Genomic DNA, 24,770 nt, shown 5'->3' with positions numbered 1-24,770 from the left:
TTTTTTTTTTTTTTTTTTACCTTTTTTGACGACACTGAGTTTGTCTGGCGCATGATCAAAAAGCGTGTCAAAGGCATCACGCTCTGGTTTTACAGGAAAAAAAAAATATTAAAATGAATACACCTCTAATAGCCAAGTACAGGAAGTATGTTATGTTTTGTAAGCTTAAGGGCCTGTCTGAGGAAGATGCATAATAGAGACCAAGCTAAAAGTAATCACTTTGTTTTAGTGTCTACTTAAATACCAGAACAAACCACACTAGAAATTTCAGGGTTAACTGCAAATACATTGACTGCCCATTCTTGCCCTTCATAATTGGTGGACAAAATATATAAGTGGAAGAAAAAATAAAGTGAAACAAATTTTGACCGTTCCCCAACCATGTCTGAATCAGTGAGACACTGAAACATCACCTGATGGTACTCTAGAGCCATAAACGTAGCTACATTCACGCCCAAAGGTCAGCCTCAAAATCAGATGTTCATACAGTTAATTTCATTCCTACTGGTCATGCAATTGACTTCAGTTAAGCTTAAAACTGAACACATAAGTAGAACGTGATTCACCACTCAACAAAGAGCAAAGCTTATGAGCAGTATAAATATTTAAATCACTATAGAGCAATTAGACTTTACCATTGTACTATGGCATTGGATCCAATCTAAAATCTACTAACATGAAAAGATTCATGCAGTATTCCACATGGGCATTTCAGGGCTGACAAATTTTCTAAACACTGAATTGTCTGGATGACATTTTAAATTGAATTGTCATCATCACGTGAAACAAGTGAAAGAAAAACTAAAAATCTAAACATTTGCATTTGTATTTAAAAAGAAATCAAAAACAGTTAACTGTGCTAGTTTAAGGCTGTTAAATTTTTCAACATAGCTTCAACAGTTTTCCTATGTTCAAATTCTTTTTGTTTACTGGACACATTTTAATAGATTTATGTTGTTAAATAAAGATATCTATTTTACAAGTTCCTTTGGTATATAAAGATATGTTATTTAGTTCCCTTTCATTACTTATTTTTTGAGTACTTAATTCCTTACTATTGTAGGTATTCTACAATGGAGGAAAGGGTAGCGTTCATGTATTACGACTGGGAAACTGAGAAACTAAATGACTTGTCCATTACCACACAGTTCCTCAGAGAAACTCACATCTCTCCAGTGAATAGTAAATGATGTAGGTGCTGCTAACTAAACAATATGTAAAAAGAAAGAGAAGCCTCTGGGAAGCATCATTAGAACACTTAATTTTTGTTTAGAAGACCTGATCTATGGTTGGTAAAGTCTGTCAAATCTGATGAACATGGAGGAGAGAAAGTACTGTGTGTAAAGGGATTAGGACCAGTGCCTGCAAGTGGACAGACACATAAACAGAGCTTTCTTTACACTCATACCAGGTACCTTTGCTTCATTAATTTCCATGTGTCCATTTATATTTAAACTAAGCAGTCACACTCTGAAGAAGGTGTAACTTACTCGTGGGGGCTACAAAGATTTTTGTTTGCAGGACACTAATAATGGTAGTAGGAAATACTGCCCTATGTAGCATTTTTACTGTTTGTTACATGGAGTGAAAACAGACCAACAAGGATTAGTCTAGAAAACAAAAGTAGTGCACTAGATGATCTGATTCTACCCATTACGTGCAGGGTAAGAAAATCTAACCCCACAACACACTCCAACCCTGCAGCATTGCTCAATCCAGTGTCTTGAACTCATGAGAAAAAGCAGACAAGATTTCTGTGCTGGATTATAAACAGATAAACAAAAAAATAAAAATAAAAAATAAAAAAATTCAGGGTCAGCTTTGTTACTTACCAAATCTTCCCATCATCATCCTGCAAGACAGAGAAATTAAAAACATTGTGTTAGTTCACGAATAATCACTTTGAAAAGGCAAGACCATGGGCTTAACAGGTCTTTTCCTGCAAGATGCCGAGGGCTAACCACTCCTATCATGTCAGGAGGCTGGGCATGTTGCAGACCTGATGCAACGTGCTGCAGTGTCCCCAGTAGATCACCAGTGATATCAGGGAGATACATTTGAAATGAATTGAAATTATGTTTTATACAGAATTGTGATTTTTTTTATGCATCACTGTTTTTATGATGAAGAGTGAATGAACACACGTTTCTGTGGGCAGTTTTCATATATATAGTCACTAGAAACTATAACGCATGGCTCAGAAAGAGTAAGGCTCACTTTAATCTATTTTATCTGAAGAAAGAAAACATACATAATATCTGACTGGAAAATAAACAATACTGCCATGCATCAATTATATACACAGCCCAGTGACATCACCCCACAGATGTTTATCAACTGAGCATCAGGCCCTGATTTGCACAGAGGAATTTGAAAGTATTCAATTAATGCTGGAGTCTGCATTTTCTGTACCTGTCCAGGTATGCCACACATTAAATAGTAACCTCTCTTTATATATCATTAAGTAGCTTAGCAAAACACATGCATAAACACACAAAAAGTAACTGTAAACATCTTTCTTGCTAAAAAAAAGTACCAAACCCTACTACACAGATTCTACCTTACAAACCACATCAGAAGGAGAGGACAAACTAACTACACTGTTCAAGAGTATAGGAGGAATTCTGGTGCACAACACAGAAGCAGAGCTCAGATCCTACAAAGAACACTATGGATCGTTAACATCCACACAGAGATGTTATGATCTCATTTTTGAATGTTTCCATCTGAAATATCTTCCCCACTGAGCAAGCCACATGGTACTTCATTTATCTTCAAAGTCATGGAAAGCTGAGCCAACTCCACAGGGAGCCAATACACAGAAAGACTGAAGGAGGGCTCGTGTAACCCCTTTTAGAAAAGTTGACTTCAGGCCACATAAAGGAGAACCTCAGCTTTTATTTACAGCCAAAATGCATGTCTTCCCTTTTCCTTATAAAAAGAAAAGCAAAAACAGAAAGCAGAGTAAACCCATTGCAAAAACCGAGAGTAAAGACATTTATTTATTTTTATTGAGCTCTAGCCCTCGGGTACTCTACGAAAATAAGAGATCTCATCTCTTCTTACAACTTTATCAGTATAACTTCAGTTTTGAGTCACTGCCTTTCAGCAAAGTAATCTACCCCCAGAATATCTGCACTGGTCCTTTACTTAAGAGAGACAACATCTCCAGACAGAAATGAGTTACGTACGGTGACCTACAGAGGGAGGAAGAAAGGCCCCCAAGTGTCACTTCCAGTGAGGTACCCAGATAAAAGCTTTTTTGATACAAGATTGTCAAGAAGACGCTGTTGCTGTTCTCCTTTGTAACGTATTTCCAGGTACAGTTGTTTTATATAGTTAAAAAGCAACACATTATGGATTTTCTAAATTTAGCAGGGGTGAGGACAAGATTATTTTTCTGTTTTGTCCCTGTGAAAAATTTCACAGACACAGACTCAAACTAAAGCATTCTGTGCTTACTCTGTTGTAGTCGTCAGCTCCTCTGTAACATGAGTTGTCTGAAGAAGGCCTTCGCGTTTCTGGAAGTGAAGGGGGAGTTAGAAACAGAAATAGCATTAATACAGGAGAAGCTCATTAGAGGCTCAACAACATTCATCATCTTTCAGAATCCCAGAGCAGAAAACTGCGTAAACCATGTTTGCTAAGGCAAAGTTTTGTACGGGTAGAGGTGAAACAGCTGACACAAAAGGGCTCATTCCTACAACAGTAGCATTTATCAAGCTGACAGTCAAATGAGTATTTGGGAAATGTATATATATTTGCAGCCAATAAACTCACTAACAATTCTCTGCCTGAGACCACGGTCAACACTGTGCCTGGAACACCATTAGAGAGCTTGTCAGCCTCATCTTAAACACCCCAGGGTTATTTATTTTGGTCAGGGTCAACCAACACTTTGATACTACTGGCAGCCTGGCTCTCAGGAGAGGTCTAGCGCTGAAGAACAGACTGCCATCCCCTGGCCAAGCCTCTGTTGTGCTGGCAAAGCCCTCAGTGCACAAGGGAGGCTCTCTGAGAGCAGACGTTAGTGAAGCCACCAGTCACACTCCTGCCAGCAATCACCACAGAAATGTAGAGAGCACAAAAGACCTCAGCAGTGATTTCACAACAGACAGCATTTCCCTGTTACTGGATTTTCTTTCCTTGCAATATTTTTCTGTATGAGCAAGAACTCTTTAATCCAACAAAGAGTTAGTATTTGTTAAGACCATTTCAATCCAGTTTCCTCAGCTCTGTTAAGACACAGCACTTCAATACAGAGGTACCAACACTCCAGAGTTTTGGCATGTGGTAGATGCCTTTCTGAGGCCGGAACTGTTTTTATCTGATTCAGAAAAACTTCTCAGCATCTCTTTTCACTGAGTCTATGGTCCCTTACAACATTACAGCACACAGCTTTATTTTCTTCCCTCCTTCCTCTACATTAAAAAAGCTGACATCAGGAGCTCAAATATCAGCAGTCATCTAGGAACCAGGTCCTGTCAGAATGATGAAGACACAGATAATAATGAAAGCTGCTAGCTCTGGTAAGCAGGGAAACCGCCACCCTCAGGCACAAGCTCTTTGCACATACACAATCTCAATCATTTTCACCAGCTGAACCCCAAACAAGAACTTATTAGGCAGAATAGCTTTGAAGAGAAGCACATCCTTCCCCAGAAGCAATCTAAAATAAGAAATGCAATTAAAAAATCAGTAACAAGAATTTGTTCCTTTCTACTCCCTATTCAATAAATGAGGGCAGTGCTACTTTCCCAAGCCACCCAGGGAGCCTTGCTGAGAGCAGAGTGGGAGCCGCTGTCTCCCACCCTTGTGCTGCAGCAGCTCCCTCCTGAGCCTGGCCCAGAGCTGGATCCAGCCCTCTGGCCATGTCTTCCCAACACCTTACCTCTGTATCACAAATACATCTAACCCTGCACCCCCGAGGGAGCCACAGGAATGGTGCCAAAGGTTTGGGAAAGACAGCCAGGATGACAGCATGGGTGGAAAAATGTGGAAGTATCTGACAGTGCAGTGTTTTCATGTGTATGAAACAATGTTATCTATATTCCATCCTACAGAGACCCTGCTTTACTCATATCAGTTTCTGGTTCTTTTGGTCACTGTGTGCCTTGTGAACAAAGCCTCAATAAGAGGTGACTAGTGAATAATGCCTCCAAACTGCTAATGAGACAGAGGGCTGGATACCCACGTTGATTTCCCAGTGGGTGGAAACAGCAACACGTCCATGCAGCCCTCTCAGAGGCAGCTGAGCACACGCACAAGGCTAGGTCCCTTGGCCTTGCATTCCAAAACAAATGTCATCCATCGATAAAACTAGGATTGCTTGCACAATTGCCACCAGATATGTCTTCTTCATGCTGCTCTCACCTTTCTGCAACTCAGGCTACAGAGGAATTACTGTAAAAATATCTCAGATCTTCCACCAGCACCAACGTGGGACACGCAGCAATTTTAAAAATGAGGAATAGGAAAGCTGAGTGCAAAAGACGGCAATTACTGAGCCTTGCAAAAATAACCAACGACCAGGGAGCCTTACGAACAATTTTTACAATCACCTCTGAGACATTTTTGTTTTCCTGAATTACAGTATTTCTTCATCATGCAAGCTCACGTTTCAAATATCAGGAGACAGTCAGATGCAAGAAAAATCTCAGGATTTCAAATTCTAACTGGAGCTTCACAATGAAACCATGAAGTTTCAACCCTCCTTGCCCTCATTAAGAAGGGCTGAAACAAAAGGGAAACACTAACACCATTATTAAAACAAGTACAATCTTAGACTCTTAACTCAGCACTTCAAGTAGCTGTCAACAGAATTTTAACTAAAAGACTCACCGAAACCCTTGCTCTGCTAGGACACTTCATATATAATTTGGATTTCAGACACTTCATATATAATTTGGATTTATGTTGCCATGCTCACATTTTATATTTTATTCGGAAGAAAAGAAGATCTAAAAAAAATCAGTTTCGGGTGTTGATTTCAAAACAGGTTTGAAATTAACTAGATTTCTGAAGTCCCACTCTCAAGAGACACCCCATGGTGCCCATTATAAAACAGTATAAGCAAAAGTGTTTTTCTGCTGTGTTAGTCTTGTTGCTGCTCTGGGCAGGCAGGAATATAGATAAAGGTTCTTCCGGACAGGGAAATTAAAGCAGAAAGCCCCCTCCAAAGCAATTGTGGATTTTCTGAGCAAAATATACACTGCGGGATCAAAAGACCTCAGTATGTTGTCTGACAGATACTGATCCAAGTACAGATTCTTCTCAGAACAGCAACTGAGGAAGGTCTCAGTCTGCCACCTTAGGACTCCAAAGAAAGGGCAGAATTCAAAAGGATGCCAAATCATTGCTGGTCTGTGTAGATCTTGATAAACACTTTCCATGTAGCATGGTGTTATCATAATACTACTTCATTTTATGGATAAGGTCACTAAAAATCAGAGGAAAAATAAGAGAGAAGAAAGCCCACAACACTTACATAAGATAAAAAGTACTTTGTACCATTCTTGGGTTGGCTAAAAAATGTGCACAAGTTCATTAAGTAGCAACATTCTAAGCCAGCATGACAGTTATTTTCACCATGTAAACACAGAAATTGAGAAGTTTAATTCAAAGTGCCAAAGTCACCCATGAAAGTGAGACTTAACTACTTTGGAAAACTTCAGTATTGGTGTGTTCTTGCACACTTCTCCCACATCTTCCAAGGTTTTCTTGCTCTGGGATCAATTCCATAAAGCTTAGTCCCTCTACACTTTACAAACTATTGATTAATCTCCTTAAATGTATATTCAGATAATAATCTTGCATTAACTATGATCTACTTTGAAAAAATCCTAACAATTATTAGGATCTGTAATGAGAAATGATTTAACAATAAAACTGATCATTATAATAGTTTCCTTACTTAGATTGAGAATGATGCTAACCTTATAACCATTTTTATTTTTGTCAGTGTAAAAAAGGCTAAATACAATCCATCTAAAGAGATTTATGTTACTGAAAGAGCATGTATTTTTAGACCAGATTAAAAATGCTGAACTACAAAAATTCATTTTTCCAAACTATAAGGCAGAAGTTATTCCTTCTGCAGGAACTCTGCAAAAGAAACACACTTCAGTTCATACCTTGTCTTGCATTCCATTTAAATAAACAAAGCTGAATGAGACAAGCAGCAAAACAAACCTCCTTTTGCAGGAGTTGTTATAACCATTTCCAGGACCCCAGACTCTAGGTCCAAGAGCAGGAGTTTACAATTTCTCAAGCTTAAATAAACCTTCCTTGTACATGGCACGGGAGTTCCTTGCTTGCTTTCCTCTTTATTGTGAAGTATTCACAATATTCACATTTATTGTGAAGTAGGGAGTATCTGCCAATTGCCCACTTACTCTGTACCTCTACAGCATTCAGGTATGGAGTCTGAAAAATGCTATTATTTGAACATAAAGCAAAATGAGGGTTGCCTAATCAACAATGATGCAACTGCATCTTGTAATGGTATCAACACTTGCAAAGCAAAGTACAAGGGCACTTCCACAGCCTGTTACCAGCAGCTGAGCCTGCATCTCAACAACACCGCTGAGCACCACAGCAAACAGTCATGGCATGATCAGTGGATGGCCAGATGCAACAGATCTGCCTGGTTTTGCAACCGTTGTTCAGGAAAGCTGGGTTTACATGCTGCAAACTGTACTGCCATGAGAGCTTCAGTTGGAATAGAAGGGAAGATAAAAGCAAGAGTAGAAATGCTCTGAAAGTAGAGCTGTTGTAGATCGAAAGGAAACTGTTGATGTCAAGCAGAGAAAGGAGTAACTATAGCAATATCTAGGGCAGGAGGGAAGAAGTCAATGCTCCTTGGATGAAATCTGTTCTGCACATCTAAGGAAAGCTAACAAAAACACAAGGCTGTGCAAGAAATGATGGAAACTACACTAGTGCGCCAAGGAAAACAACGCATCTAAGTCTGAACAATAAGTCATTGGAGAAAAACAACATAAGTAACAGGCTTCACAGGCTGAGGAGATTGTACATGTTGAAACTCTTTTCTGTGCTATTTGTGTTTCAGTGGCTTCTCTATAAAAATGCATGGCAAAAAACATTTTCTGAAGTGCCAACAGTTACAGACACAACTCTCTTCTATACAAAATCACATCCCACTTCTAACTTCATACTGCAATAGAAAATCATGTAATCAAATAGGTTTGAAAAGATTTTCAACATGATCAAGTTCTACCACTGCCTAACACTGACATGTCCACCACTAAACCACATCCCTAGGTGCCACATCCACATATCTTTTAAATACTCGTAGGGATGGAGACTCCACCACCTCCCCATGCAGCCTGTTCCAATGCCTAACTGCCCTTTTCATGAAGAAATTATTTCTGACACCTAAACCTCCTCTCATGCAACTTAGGCCATTTCCTCAAGTAGTGGTCCTAAACATATTAGAGAGAGGATGTTCTTGGAATCATACTTAATCACACAAAATGCATCCCCAGGACTGGGACTCACTAAAAAGCCAGGACAAGAATTTTCTGAATGAGACAGGAAGGCAACAGACAGAAGCAGCCCAGCAGCATGAAATCAGAATAGTAGAGAATTGTTGTTCTGATAAAATTCTTGTCAAAGTTCATACTCACTCGTACAACCACCACTTGTACAGACACATGTTCAGGCAGTCGGATGGGAGCCCGGAAATGCATTGCCAAAGCTACCAGAAGGTGAAGAATGGAAATCAAGTTCTTGCCATGGATTGCTGCAGGGAAAAGCAAGCAAACAGAATACTTTAAACAAACATCTCTGGGGAAAAGGTGGAAGAACTGAAAAATGTCTACAGTGAAGATTATCTTCTTTCTTTTTTCCTTCTCCCTTCTTTTTCCTAAATTAACAAAGGCAGCAGAGCCTAGATTCAATTCGCTTCAGGTTACGTAGCTAATTCAGGAGTCCAATCATTTCAGCTCCTTCTCTAGTCAGTGAAATAAAAACAGTCAGAATCAATCGCTTTTCTTCCACTGTACTGGAGAATTCTGCTTTTAGATGTTCAGAGTGTTAACACAAACTTTCCTGACTGTAAAAGACAAACAACATTCACTACCTCAGCAAAACGTCTTCTCAAACTTCATTCTCACTTTTGGATCATAACTGGCCAAGCTGGAGTATGGGGCACTTTCTGCTTAGCCTCTTAGAAACTACATCTTTAAACAGGACAGTGTAGTGGCCAGAAGGCTTAGATCACCCTCTAGTAATTGAATGATTGTTGAATTTCTCATATTTGTAGGATTCGAAATCAAGAAGCAAACAAATAACTTTCTAATAAAAGCACATGCTTAAAGGAATAGCATTCCAATTATTCCATAGCCATGTATGCCTGTCTTTAAAGTCTACAGAAGGTGGTACTGGTTATAATTCATACATGGATTTGGTAATATCTTCTATGCAAATAAATACCCTATTACCACACAGTTCTTGACTATGAAGCTGAGACAGAAACCATAGAAATGTCCTTACAGTCAACGTTCCACTTGATTGTCCAGCCATGGGGTCGAAGTAAATCGTGGACAGCTTCCAGGACAGTCTGCAACTTTTGTTTCTGACCAATCTCAGACTGAGTCACTTCTGCCACATTGAGTTTACGGTCAGCCAATTTTTCTGTATTTGAAGAAAGCAACAACAAAATGAAACAAGCAATACCAGATTGATAAAGGAGCTGGGTGGGAATAACAAGTGCAGAGTATTGGGGATCAGAGCCAGGCTCTGCTAGAAATTTCCCAACAGAATGATTTTCCTCAGAAAACAAAATAACTGAAAGCAAACCTTTATCAAAGCGTGTCACTTCCAATAGACCCTGCAACAGAAAACAAGTAAGGTCTGGCAGAACACGCTCACCAAGCAGGTGACAAAATATTTAGTAACTTTAAGACAGGGAACAAGTTAGCAGTAATGGTTACTGTGCCTCCTGTTTTCTTTCATTGCTGAAAAACATTTGGCATAACACAGCCTTCCTACACAAGGAACTTCCATCAGTTTAATGGACTTTTCTGACAATTGAAGTTAAGTTAGGACAAAGAAGGGACAGGCTGGTGTGGACATTTCTTCAGCTTAATGAAATCTATTTTGGGCTAGCTGAAGGTCTGAATTTAAACTAAAGAACGTGTGCCTCCTCAACCCATCAAGAGAGTCATAGATTCAAACTGATGTACTGGAAGTGATTTAAAGAAATAAGTAAGCTGGAACAATATTGTTGTGTTGTCATAATACTGTCACAGTTGATTACTCCCAAAAAATGAACTAACATTGCATTATTTTCTAAAATGACATAACTAAAATTTTAACTTTTTTTCTATAATAAAATTATTTGTTGTAAAAATCATAGCTAAACCACTTTTCTCTTCTTCTGCACTGTGGCCTTTGCCAAAGAGGCAGGAGTCGAATGTCCTTCTCTCAAAGAAGAGGGCTGAGGAATTGGGGATAGAGTTTTCCATCCACCATAGCAATGGAAACTGCTAATCTCTTTTCTCTCTTCACTCTGGAGAAAAAATGGTCAAACTCACTGTCCTAGCAAGTCAGGACTGGATGAACATATAACAACTAAGTATTCCAGTCTTTAAAACAAAAAAACATATTTCATCAAAACCTTTAACACAACACAGGATGGGCTGGAGAAACATTCTGAAGTTGTCAAAACATACTATTTCAAGAGTGGAAATATTTCTGGTCTCAAGTTCAAGAATGTCTTTCTTTTGGACATTTTACACAGCTGTATATATATTTTTAAGTGTCAGAAATATAGCTTTTCCTTAATACCCCAAACAGAAGAGATTTGCAGATTATCAACTCATGAATGCTTTCAACATTTTGATGGTTTCTATCAATCTATGAATTTGTTATCAGTATCTGAATAATCTTAATGGAAAAACATTCCTTAGCCAGGATGTCTGTGAGCCTTTCTTAAGCTGCTGCCAATACACGTAAGCATTATTTTAAATTATCTTAGATCTTTTATTAAAAAATAATCTATCCTACAAGACTTTTTTTTTTTGTCACAAGTTATAGCTCAATCCATTCTCAGCCCACATGAACTTCCAATCAGCAAGCAGAAACTAATTTCCTTTTACCCTGACACCAAAAGCACTACACCACCCCAGCCTCTCTCATTGGCATTACTTGTACTTTTTTGATAAAATTAACCAAGCAAGGAGCCCTACCTAAATTGATCTGATAATCATTTGCTCATCTCTCACTTCAAACAGCTTCAAAGTAACCCCACTGACAAGCTGTTGTCTTTCATCTGCCCATCAAGGCAGATCCTTCTGTCTGTCCATCAAGACAGATATTCTTTAAATACCTCTCACAGACAAGGAATGGTAACTGCTACTTGAAGTTTAATAATCCTACTTGTTGTTAGCCTTTCCTATAGGCAAAAGAAGACTGTTGTAAAACTGAGGATTGTCTTAATCATGAGGCCTCAAGCATCAGGAGCACCACCGCCAGGCATGACAAGCTTTGCTGCATCTCACATCACTGAGAGGGCATGAAGATGAAAAGTTTCAGGAATAAGTCTTGCTGAATAAATTAAGAGACCACTGAAAAATTCATGTTGAGACAACACCACACTGGGGCTGAGCTGTGATGGCTTCAGGCCAGGGAAGAAGCATTTGCTCTCCAGTCAGAGGCCAAACAGGGAGAACATAAAGAAAAGTCAGTCTAAATAAAAGTCTCAGGCCTGCAAGATGTACATGCCCACCTCTCCTCCTGTATAAGTCCAACTGGTCGTGCATGTATGGACAACAAAGCACTTTCTAAATGTATGCAGGCAGAAACCATGGCCTCCAAAGAGAGCACAATTTCTTAAAGTTCCCAATGACAAATGGCTCCTATAAAATAAACTACCATCTGCCAGAACACCAGCATGTATATATCCAAAGTACCATTTTGCCCTCTTATTATCCTCTGACATCAGACTGATGTCACACCCTATTACCTTCAGCAGTGAGACAAATTTGCAAATCCATTTCCACTACTTTTCCCTAAAGCCCAGAAAGAACTTGGAGCAGTGCCAGCTTACCCCAATTACTTCAAAGAGCTTCCAGAGCACTAAGAAGGTGCACACCCTGGTGTTAAGACTGGCAAAGTAATTCACAGAGAGATTTAAGTAACAGTGAAAGACTTCAGCTCCCTTTTCTGAATGCCTTTATTTAGGAGTACAGCACCAGAGCAAGGGTCAGCTGAAAGTTCTCTTACAGTGACATAAGCTACCAGATACTAACCCAAATTGGGAACAATTTTGTATTCACACAAATATTGCACACAAATTGTTGTTTACAAGTTTTAAAAGCTTATATTTGCGAAAACACTGCATGCATTTTATTTGAGGAATGTGTGCACAAAATTCAGTAAGTAGCTTCAGTTACCACCAATAGAATTAGCATCACTTAATCCTCTTTCCGCTACTCTGACAATTATCCCATATCTCAACCCTATTGAAAACTATTTCAACTATTGAAAACATGACATAGGCAGACAGCACTCAACTTACTTATTTGTCTCCAAGAAACAGGGGGATCTACAGTGAGTACCTGAAGCTTCAAGTCTCTCTTTACTGAAAACACCCTAGTAAACCATTACATTATCATTCAGCTTTTCTTGGTTTTGATTCTTGCAAAAGCACACACTGCAAAGATGCAAAAGGGTTGCAAAATCAGAACTGCTTAGTTAAATATATATCCTTATGTACCATTTGCACTTAAAAGCACATTGTGAGTATGTGAGTATGTGCCTGCTGTTAAGCATTCTCTTTTTTTTTGTTTTGTTTTGTTTTGTTTTCCTAAAAGTAATTCTTTATGAACTCAAAAAAACCTCTCAGCCCAAAAAAACTTTCAGGAGCAAACTATGAAGACAAAAGTTTGGACCATGGGGCTTCTGCTTGACCTCCTCTTCACCTTTTTTCTGCCACATTTCAGCCCTCTGGACTGAATTTTCCCAAATGAAAGTTCCCAAATGAGCTACCTAAGAATGATCCTCCCCTTTCAAAGGAGGAGTGCCCAAGAAGAACAGATGAGAAGCTGACACTGTAGCTATCAGCAAAACAAAATATACCCTCGGTGAGACAGTGAGTTACTGCACAGCCTCATGACAGTCCACATCTTTCAAAGGGTTTAATTTGGTGCTTCCTTTCACTTTCTGGAGCTGCCTTCTCTTGTGTGAACTCACCTAGTAGCTTCTGCAGTACCTGCCCATCATAAAGGTCTTCTTCAAGCTGTTTCACAATGATTCTCTCCTCCACCAGCACATCGTTAATCCAGTCAATTAGAACCTGGGAGTACAGAAAGAGGAAGCAAATGTCTAAAAACCACCGAAGTATGTTCCTTCAGGCAGTAACCAGGAACAGAAAACAGAACAAGAATAACTATATTTGTGTATTCCTAAGTTACAGAAACAAATAAATAAATGTTTTTGCTGTTATTGTTTTTATTTCAGGTCTAGCAACATGGCAATTCTAGTGCCCTGTATTTCTTTGTATTATATCTTCTTATTGCACCAATTCTAATGCAAGTAGTAACCAGTAGCTCTGTAGCAACAATCTTTGCCAATATCTAGCAAACCTGCTCTCCATGTCTCAAGCCTCATGCCTTACCTGTTTTAAGTGATCAGCAGGCCTGCCAGGAGATGACAACAGACCCCTGAACCTGTAAGGCTCCCAGCACTCCCACTGTCATCTTTGAGGAGACACCAGTGGTAGGGAAGAGACAAAAGCTTCAGAGGGGCAAAAGTGAATATTCCCACTAAAAGGAACTAAACACACTCATGAGGGAAATTGTTGCCATTAAGCAACTAGGCATTTTAACTTCAGGTATTACAAAATACAGAAGTCTGTAATTATAATTTTGGTCATCTGGGCCTAACAACCATTCTGCAACATAAGTAAGTAACAGTCCCCATACACTGACAACCATACCTATCTGCAAAACAAGAACAAACATTAAAAAACCCCTTTAAAAAAACAAAAAACAAAAAAACCCACAGAACTGATTTAAGTTTTCAAGGTGACAAAGATAACTTCCAAACAGTTATGGGAAAAAAAGCATTGACTGAAGTTAGCAGTAATGCTTTCCTCCAATTTATTATTTGGAAAATTAAATGCCTTTTGTGAAATAATACAGTTCTGTGAGAAGAGATGACAAGTTGTATTGCTAAATCCTTGACTCATAAGGGCAGAAGAATATTTTGCATATATGCAAAATACAAGCAGAGCCACCTAAAATAATGTGCCTCAATTAAAAAGCTCTGCTTTTTTATTTGCTTCATATAGAAGGGTTGCTCTGAAAGTAATGCCTCTTATCTTATTAAGTTGGTCCATGATGTCAGAGGCAGATGTTGGTGATATGGCAGCAAAGGTTGAACCTTCCCACCAACATTCTTTTACATTTTGCTTCAGTGTGACAGATGGTAGAAGAATGGCAGTCTAAGTAAGTAACATCTGACATGGAAATGCAAATGAAGCAAAGGTGTGTCACTGAATTCTTGCACACGGAAAAAATTGCACCCAGTGACATTCACTGATGCTTGCTGAATGCTTATGGAGAACAAGCAGTGGATGTGAGCACAGTGAGGCGGTGCATACTGTGTATCAGCAGTGGCAACGGCGACATGAAAGAGAAGCCACATTTTGGACAGCCATGCAGATTTTTATATATATATAAACATATATATATAAGTGGCATTACTTTTGGAGCAACCTATGTAGAACTGTGGATTCTTCAAATTCACTTTTTGATTTGATCCTATAATTCTGCCTCTTGGCAGTTACAATAGCTAAGAACTTCATTCTATTTTAATATTCAAGAAATTATGAAATAAAAGGCAAATAAAATAAAGGACTGCACTGAAAAACATGTCTTTTCATGGAGACATGAATATCTGACTATGTAGGTCACAAGGACATTTAAGTAATCTTGCTCTGGTGTCATAGCCTGATAGAGACATCACATGGAGATAGAGAGGAGAACATCAAGATGATTATTCTTCCTGCATTTTATCTTCTAGCAGCTCTTGAGGTCCTCTTCAGCTGTCTGTAAATCAGGTAAACCCTCAGCTGCTCATTTCTCTTCTAGATTTAAAACTTTATGCCATGTCATCTACCATCAGGAACAGGGCACCCAGACTTTACATTTCCTTTGAAAACCTCTAACACAATTAGCTCATTGGAGATTACAGCCAGCTGCAAGAAGATGCAGCCCAAATAAAGCAATAGAACTCTGCTCTGCAGGTGGGAAATTGTGACCACATTTGGAGAGAAAACTCTTATTAACTATTTTTGTCTCTTTCAATCTTTTTTTTCAGGGGACAGAAGGACATTTATGGCGAAGGGCTGAAGAGTCAGGCAAATTAATAAAAAAAACTGCCACAGCTGAAAGACAATAAGGCCTCAAACTATTCACCAATGGTACCAATTAAAAAAAACACAACCCACAACCTCCCCAAAATTTACTGTCTTACCTCTTAATTTCCTGATCACGTCTTAATTAGGATCCTGGAAAATCTTTCTGCACTTATTTTTAATTCTATTTTAACTTTTGCAAGGGACATAAAGCACTGTTTTGCTTACTGAAATGACTAACACAGAAAAATACTATCTGACTCTTTTCTCACAAAGTCAATGCTCCAGATCTTTGTAGCTGCTCTTTCATGCAAAGACAGAAGCTGGAAGTTTTCAGTAACCTGAATGTCTAAAAATCTAAATAGCTTGACACAGGCATGGAGGTACTTGGAGGGAAGCAGACCTAAGGAGCAGCCAGAGTTTTTCCAGTGAGTGAGAATATGCTCAACTAAGTTAGAGCTATATTTGCTGCATTAAATAAGAGATGTAAAGAGGTACACTGCAGAACTGAGGAAAAGCTTCACTGCAAAGCTTGTTGTCCCACTGTCAGCCCCAACAATATGCCTCCCCTTATATGTAATGACTTGGTGAAGTCATCAGCAGATCCCAATCGCTAGCAATCTTCTGTGTACCTGAGGCTCACCCTGGTCAGTACTTGGAGACTCACAAAGCAGCATACAGATACACAAGGATGCTTATGCCTCTTAGCCAGATCACATCTTTAAAAAAAAATCTGCTTTTCTATGTATTCAGGATTAGCACTGATTTGAAAACTTCAGTGTAATATTCGCACATCCTGAAAACCATGCCTGCCTTTCCATGCAGATCCACACTCATGGGAAGCATCTCAGAACTGTGACAAATGCTCAGGCATGTGTACTTATAGTTCCAAAATTTCCAGTGGTGCTCTAAATTTTGACACATCCACTTATTACATCACTTTCGGCCAAATGCATATGTCTGATTAAATCAGCCACGGTGTATTACTAAACACTGGATTGAAAACTGAATTTTGTTGTGAGGGAGACAGTTGAAATTCAAAAGTGGCAGAAATCTAGAAGTAAAAATGAGTCTTCTGCCTGGCTATTTGCTTTTTAATTCGTGCAAGATGGGCTTTCACTTCAAACTTCACTTGCTTTGTGAAGTGTTTTTGTTCTACAGGCTGGCTACTCCCACAGCAGTGAGGCACATTCAGAGTTAATGTGCAGAGTTCAAGGGCATAAAGACCCAATGGCCACTGCTCCAACAGCAAAGAATAACATGAAGAACAAAGCAAACTACATGAATGAGTCTGCCACAATGAGAAAACAGGAAACTCACTCACCAAAGCAGCAAGAGAAGAAAACCTTGATTTTAATGACCCTTTTCGCCCTTGACTTCTGGGCGAATTAGGAAGCACAAAAGCTTAACTGACTTTAGGGTTGAAAATGGAAACGAGCATCAGAAATTAATATTCGGCCTTGGAAACTACTGACTACAGACAAAGCACTGCCAGGACTGAAAGGAGAGAGAAGGCTTCTTTTTAAAAGCAGACTAGTGAGTTTTAAGAAAGTAAGGTTTCATTTAGTTCTACTTGAAACCTTGGTCATTTGTCACTTGGCAAATAAGTGATGAGGAAAAGCTCATGCACTTCAGACACTAGAAATAAAGCACCCTTTGTGTAAATTATTTATACGTATAAATAGAAACATAACTCCTATCTTTCCCTGACCTGAATTTTCAGCTTTGGATCTGTTCAGCCATGCCCCAAACTGTATTTACACACAGGGCATATGAAGTGATGAAGAAAAGGCTGCTGGCCACAGAGATAACTTATTTGAACACATCAGAACATATCACTTCATACTGACAAACTGTCAACGAGAATACAGTGATATTCTCCTTGTGATATGATAACAGTGATATGATAACAAACAACACTTTAAGGCATCATTTCAGTTACTGGTGATTTTCATATGTGCAAGAATATTTAAAGTACATATTTTTGCAACCCCAATTAAGCAGCCTTCTGTGAGGTTATTCACTGTATATCTGTTTTAGTACAAATGAGAAATTGGGTGGTTTTTTTTTTTCTTTTCTTTTGGTTTCTGCATTACCACAATAGTACACAGCTTTTCTCCCAACAGCTCTGTCAAAATCACTTCCAAGTGCTCACAAAAGCTTGTACTGATTAATCCACTGCGCATATAATTCCTATGGCACCAGGCCTAGCAGAAATTAAAACAATATTTTGTGGAGACAAAGAGATATCACAGCAGTGTCAGCAAAAGATATCTCTGCTTCCCCTTCGCACTAAGTTCCACCTACCCTAACTGCATGTGACTGACAGGGGAACAGAAACACTCAAAATCAGTGATGGCAAACCATTGGCATGTCACACGATGGTGTTGAAAGGGATTTGGGCTGAATGAATGAAGCTCAGTCACACTGCCAAATTTTAAAAGGCATCAGGCCCTGTTTCTGCTATTGACACATTCCTGTTAGAGAGGAAAAGACAGAGAACCACTTCGCACTATAAAAACCCCAATCCATTCAACCCCTTGATTCCTTGTTATTCCGTGGAGATCTTTGATTTCAAGCTCTTTGGGGCCGAAAGCCTCTTCTATTGACTGCTGCTGTGTAGCACTTAATGGGGCTAATTCCTTGTCTAGCACTGGAGCTCCTGGAAAACCCAACCAAGGAACACAAAATAAAGAATAAATTTTTTTGCGTGTGTGTGTGTGTGTGTGTAATGCATGTTTGTGTGTGTTCTTCTGTGGCACAAAATAGGGTTTGCCAACATGATTTAAACCTCTCTTTGCCTAAACAGATTCACACCAACGCTGTATTAAATGTTTCTCTGCTAAGCTTTTGTAAAAACTCTGAGAGGTATGCAAATGCTATCAATTACTTAAATCAGATCATTTTTCAAGTATGCACTCCACAGGACACATCTCCTCCCTTGGGGGATGATCCCAAAGAAACCATCTGAGGTTACATGCTGCTCCTTGCATCAGCTGCTCCAGTTTAACTGGTAGTAAGTTACTCTCACTACATGCAAGTGCAAACTGATGTACTGAACCAGAGTGTAATTATGCAGTACGTTTGAAATGCTCAGGCTCTAGGTCTGATTTCCATCCTTCCTGAAGGTTTTCAGCCTTTCAAAAAAGAAAAGTATAACCTCGATAGTCTACGACATCCAGGGAAAACTCACCACCTCATATTAAATTCAATTGCTTTTAAGTTGAAAATTTTGCTATGTTGATTTCTATCAAGTCTCTACATCACAGAGTGCATTCGGTTCCTTTACTGCAACAACTCTTGTTCATCTGAATTATTCATTACAGTATTTCTGCTCTATTAGCAACAAAACCACAGTGTATTTTGAAAGAGTGGTGCAAGGCCACTGCACCTTATGGAAGAATTAATGGATTTGAGAATTAACAAAAAAAAAAGAATGCGCAAATTCACCTAATTTAAAAAACAGAACACATCCCAGGTAAATTAGAATAACAAAGAAAATTTGAGGGCAACTCCTTGCTAAACTCCTCTTGATGTGGTTTTGTAATCCTAAACACATCCTTGTAATGTTAATAATAGATCATTCCACTTGTTTTAAAGATTTATCAGATGAACAGTTTGCTGAGACATTTTGTGAAGCATTTGCTTGTAAAAAGAGTGAACATGGTTTCCTGAAATGAATGTGTTGCAACCCAGCCCTCTATGTGGAGATGGACACACTATCAGACCCACCTAGCTACAGCTGCATTGCTGTTTCCAACAACAAAAAGATATGTATTTTTTAATGATGTTAAATTAACAAAGAGAAGTTGCAGCAGGAATCATAAGCGAAAACACTTCTTAATATATATTATGTTTGTTCAGAATTGCCAGCACTTGTGATCAAATACCTGGCAGAAACTATAAGCACTACCAGAAGGGAAGAAGCCATACACCACAATAGCACAGCTGGGAACACATTATCATCATGCTAGCATCTTGGGCAGGTGTCTCCAGCCACAATACACACTCAGGACACTGTGGCCCCTGCCCTAGACTACGGTTAAATTACTGGCTACTTCCTACCTCTCTGCCACATAAAATATAAATACAGAGATAATCAAGAAAAGGAAAAAATAAGAGGCAGAACCGTGCAAAACAAAAGAACCAAAGCCACTTTCCACATTCAGGGCAGCAGTACTGCAGAATGGACCTAACTCCCTGCTCCAAGAAGCCACTGAAAGCAAAACTGAAGACCTAGGAGAGAGATGGCTCTTTTCAAAAATATCAAGTCAAAACAATAGGAATTACATAAAAGATAATCAGAACAAACTCTGATGTTTAGGAACTTGTAAGCAACTGAATTACCAGGTTGTTAGTTAGCAAGTTCTCATGGAAGAGCAAATCACTGTTTAGCTTAATGCCTTCTTCTTTGCATATACAATGGCTTCAAAGTGTATATAGTTAGCCTAAGCTGTCCATCAGTTCACTCACCTGTTGGTCTTTGTCCATGCCCTGGAGACCAGCAGCTTACTAAACATGGAAAATAGCTGAAAAATTTTAATGGCTTTAACTAACAATTTGTGGGAGCATTCTTTCCCTTTTTCTTCTTTTAATACAACAGAATACAGGGCAAGAAAAATAGCAGTGTCCCCTACCACACACTTGCTCATTTTGGTCTGACTCTTGCCTTCTCTGAAAACTCTCTAATGCTTTCCAAGGCTCTTTTCTTGTTTTCATAGAGATAAGACACCTAGATTTACACGCAGTGACCTGCAGGTAGATCCAAGTTAAGCTCTGAGCCTCACTTTAATAATCACAAGAATATAAGAATGCGCAGCAGAGCTGTACTCCATAACTACCATGGGCAATCTGACCTTCAGCCTTTTTTTGTTTCTCTCATTGCTGCTTTTAGCCTTACCAATACCATCCTTGTCTGTCTTCAGTTTTCACAGACACACTTCAGTAACAAATTGTTCCTTCTTAATTGTATGCTTGGTAACCAGCTTGTAAATGATTTTGGCTCAGTAGTTAAAGATTTTTAGAAAGACAAAGAACTAATATCCTACCTTGATCAGTTCTTTGAACTTAGGATCTTCTTTTGAGTTAGGATCAATCATAGTGCGTTCCTCATTCTCCTCTGTCCAAATAAAATGGGAAACTAGTTAGAAGAAATGTACACTTGAAATACTGCAACAATTACTGCTCATGAAGTGGCCTGTCAGCTGATATAGCAATGACTGTCCAGTCATCAAGCTGGCAGGGGAATATCCAGTGACCAAAGTGTTAAGCATTTTTAGACACAGAAAGATAAGAACTTCCTAAAATAAGACTGTTCCCACTGAACTTCTCCAGATTAGAACACATCAGAAAAATCACCATCCTCCACATTCTGTGGGGCATGGTAATATTAACATGCCAAAAAGGACAGTCGGTTACTTTCCTCTCTCTCCTCAATTTGTATGTAATTTATTTTTTAAAAAAAGCCTTCCTAAATTACACTATCCTGAAAAGGAAAGCAAGCTTATGATACTACAGCTGCTGAGACCTCAACTGACAGTTTGTGCTTCCCTGAAAGCTGGCACATAGCAAGGGTCACATGCACATGGCCCTGGGTGTAAGAACTGCTTAACTTCTAGAAAATGAAAATGACCCAAATTTACATCAGTTCAACTTATGTTTGGAGGAGGAACATAAAATACATTTTTCATGTGAACAGTCTATTTCTTCCATTACTGTGAGATGGAAAGATCTGAGAAATGTTTTCCAATGGCCAGCAGAACAACCACAAGAGGCAAGAATGTAAAGATTAACATTTAGGATGGATGACTCAATATTGAACAACTGAAAGCAAAATCAGCTTAAGCTCAGTAAGGCTAACAACTAACCAACTTGTGGCAGAATTATCTTTACAAAAGCGTGTGGACAGATACATCACATGCATGTATAAATGCTCCTGTAGATAAGGATATTAATATTTAAAAAACACCTGGAGCAAGTCTCATATTTTAAATAAGGTCCTTCCATCCAGACACACCACAAATTTCCAAAAAACCTACACAGAAACCTCATTTTTTTCTGTTTCTTTTTTTCCCCATTCCTTTACTTCCCCATTACTCCCTGGGATGAGTCAAGAAGTCTTGCTGTAAGGAAGTGGCACCCACTACACACCCAGAAAGCTTCTAACTGAAATCCAGAACAAGATTTGACTCATAATAGTACACAATTCACCACAAAGTTTTGTTTGAGAATCAAATATAATCTATAAAATCTATAAAATTATGGTGCTACTCTTTAAAAGACTTGGTGAGGAGGGTGAATACTTATATTCTTTCTACAAACCATTGCTTGCTTTGCATATTTTTATCCTAATCATATTTAATTACTGATTTCAGCATCATAAATGCTGATTTGTTGGTTATCAGATCCCATTTTGCTGCACTATCACTTAAAAGAGGCAAAAGTAACTAAAGTAATAACATCCACCAGTTAAGGACAGTGAAGCACATACATTTGAGTCAAGGCAGTTTAATGGTCCCACAGGAACCACAATACACTCTTCTGCTACAGACTTTATGTGAGTTGATCCTTCAGTTCCCCATCTATATGTGTAAAGATACTTCTTCTTTACCAAAGGAAGACGTCTGTTAAGAAAAATAGAATGAGATGTCCTTGGACCATGGGTTAATAAAACCGAAGCAACTCTTAAGCAGACAATCTCAGCACTGTTTTCCAGTTAATTCTTTGCAAAATTGCAACTTTCTGTTTGTTTTCTGGATGACCAGAGAAGAATGGAATTCCTCTGCAAATTCATTGAGCAAGTCAATCTTCCTATAAGCTACCTACTTTAAGAATAGCTGCACAGCTGGCACTGCTTTTTAAATTCCATTTTAGACTTTCTAGTTTCTAGTCAACAACTGACATTCAACAGTTCTCAATTCTCCCAGTTTCAATTGGGAGCAATCTGTAATGAACAGCAAAGCAATCAAGATGGGGTCACAGTGGCCACCTTCATTAGTAATTGCCTAGTCAAGGTCTGTAGCATACTGTACCTAAGAGAGTATCCTCTGGATGGATGTCCACAGCGCTTGGGTTCATTGGTGCATTGATAGCATTTTTGCCTTCTTCTTGCAGGTCACTCACTGAGGAGAAGGGAAAAATAGAAAGACAGAAATAAATACAAAGTTTGCGGATATGCAGAGGTAGAAGAGACATAATAAGAGCAAATATCTTGTAGATCCATTTCAAAATGAACCCAAACTTTACAGAATGAAGGACTGCAGCTGCAGTGGAAAATAAAATCCAAGGAACATCCATCTACAGCTTCTTATTAAATTGAGTTGAGTCATCTGTCTACCAGCTGACAATATTTTGCAAGAAACCAACTCTGTGGTAGAAGTAATGTCAGAGTGCTTCTTTCTCCAGAAGGAAGGGGTATGAGCTGGAGAATGGCCCGATCTAGAGCAGACAATTAACTGTAGAACCTAATTCATTTTTGATAGCACTACCACCATTCATCACTACTTTTTCCAAAAGCAGAACACAAGAGTCACTATTTGCTACTGGCCTCATTAAAAGCCTCAGAGAATCCTACCAACTAATGAAAATATATTTAATTCTTGCATTGCCAGTGGCTGAAGAATAGATGTAGCATGGTCTCATGAAGACAAATTTGGAATCTTTCACACTCTCAAACATACGGCTCTCAGTTTGGAAAGTTAGTATGGTACTCTGCATCATTAAGAAGAACATTAAAATACCTCCTTACGTAATGTCACATGGGAGGAATTAAACCAATTGCTTAGTATCATAGGACTTAACAGCAAGGAAAGTCCTACCAGAACTATAGTATTTCTATGGTCTCTGAGGTCTACCTCCCCTTAAACACAGAAAACAACTACTTACCTTTAAAATACGTGCATCTGAAACAGGAGATACAAAGAGACAGCAATAACTCATTCATTAAGTGACAGTTCTGTGTAAGCAATGGCTAAAAGCATTTGTGTGTGGCTTGCTCTCTACACTGCACAGCTTTTGCAAGAGGAGCAGAGTAAAGCTCACAACTGCAAACCGAACACAGCATCTGCAGGCTGAGATTTAATCACCTGATTAAACACCATTATTAAATAAACACTTAATTGCCCCTTTCATGCATTCATTCTTAGTTTGGGAAAGCTCTTCAAAGGTCAGGGAGCTAAGCGGCCTCAGTCACCAGCCCAAAGAGCTTTCAAAGCATGCCCTACTCTGCCCTGTTTGCATGCTCCCAACTACAGCTTCCTTCCTCAAGCAGCTCCTACAGGACCTGCCATCAGGAATACAGCCACAAGAAGGCATAAGAAAAATTATGTGGAAATTGGCTACTAGAGGTGAATATTTTTAAAGCCTCTTAACTACAAATGCCCTCATGCCACTTAAAATCACACTTCTTTCTAGATGTACCTTTCTTGTGATTCTTACAGCATTTCTTCTATCTGTGAACGTCAAGTGTTCAGTAAGGTCAGGGTACTGGTTTACCTAGTGTTCTACAAATGCAGAAGAGAGCTTCTCAGGGCCAGGAAGGCATGCTATGTGCTACAGAAACAAATTACTGCATACATCTCAAGAGATAAAATTTTTAAATGCAGCCGAACTGTTTTTATCCTCAAAAGTTCCATTATGTTATACTTGCTCATTTTTTTTAAATATCAAAAAGAACCCTTCTTAACACAAATCTTGTTCCTAAACAATTTACTAAACAATAACAACAAAAAAAACATCAATATAGATGAGTGTATTAAGCCCCCACCCTCAACACCCCCTCATGGCATGGAGAGCCACATAAAGCCCTCGTACTTGCCTTCAAACCCAGTGAGGCTCTGCCACAACAGGACCAGAGCATCCTCCCCTGCTGCTTCAGTAGCAAGCCTCCCAAAACCTGCTGCCCAGAGAGCCTGTGTTACAGGGAGCCTGCATGCCATCTCCTTAGCTTAGGAAAAGATTCCTGCTGGAAATGTAACCTCGCATACCTCCTTTTTTGCGACGCTTACACAGAAGTCCTGCCATGTTGCCCCTTCCAGCACCCAGACGTCTGTCACACGCATCCGCAGACAAATGGCACGGGTGGGCTGAGTGCTGAAGGGGCAGCAGCAACTGGACGAGAGGCTGACGCCTCGAGGCTGCCAACGCCTCGTTAATTTGGGCCCAATGATATCAGAGCAGGCACTCAGATAGCTCTCAGCTGTCTGGTGGAGGCAGGCGCCAGAAGAAGTGAACAGGCACCCTGAGACTAGCTCCCAGCAAGGAATCCTCCCTGTCCCTGTCACTTCTGGAGATGGCCAAGCACCTGGCGTGGCTGGCTGCTGGCTGCCTAGGGCAAGGACACTAACAGTCCTTCACAGACAGCATTTTTGGCATTTTCTCTGCTACG

At 39.2% G+C, this 24,770-nt stretch overlaps 1 protein-coding gene across 1 annotated transcript in view; it reads right to left on the bottom strand.

Annotated features, from left to right (window-relative positions):
* PARVB (parvin beta) overlaps nucleotides 1-24,466 on the bottom strand; it is a 24,626-nt gene extending 160 nt beyond the window's left edge. The window contains exons 1-9 of the mRNA XM_019612004.2: nucleotides 24,370-24,466; nucleotides 22,417-22,506; nucleotides 20,434-20,504; nucleotides 13,219-13,321; nucleotides 9,517-9,657; nucleotides 8,649-8,764; nucleotides 3,463-3,521; nucleotides 1,833-1,852; nucleotides 21-83 (exon numbers count right to left, since the gene is read on the bottom strand). Of these exons, the coding sequence (XP_019467549.1) occupies nucleotides 21-83; nucleotides 1,833-1,852; nucleotides 3,463-3,521; nucleotides 8,649-8,764; nucleotides 9,517-9,657; nucleotides 13,219-13,321; nucleotides 20,434-20,504; nucleotides 22,417-22,506; nucleotides 24,370-24,406 (700 nt within the window). The 5' untranslated portion in view covers nucleotides 24,407-24,466. The remainder of the gene's footprint in view (nucleotides 1-20; nucleotides 84-1,832; nucleotides 1,853-3,462; nucleotides 3,522-8,648; nucleotides 8,765-9,516; nucleotides 9,658-13,218; nucleotides 13,322-20,433; nucleotides 20,505-22,416; nucleotides 22,507-24,369) is intronic.
* Between the last annotated feature and the right edge of the window lie 304 nt (nucleotides 24,467-24,770).

The sequence above is a fragment of the Meleagris gallopavo genome, chromosome 1 (assembly GCF_000146605.3).
Source record: "Meleagris gallopavo isolate NT-WF06-2002-E0010 breed Aviagen turkey brand Nicholas breeding stock chromosome 1, Turkey_5.1, whole genome shotgun sequence".
Lineage (NCBI taxonomy): Eukaryota > Metazoa > Chordata > Aves > Galliformes > Phasianidae > Meleagris > Meleagris gallopavo.
Note: the sequence above shows the minus strand (reverse complement) of the source record. Positions and strands in the feature narration are given on the sequence as shown.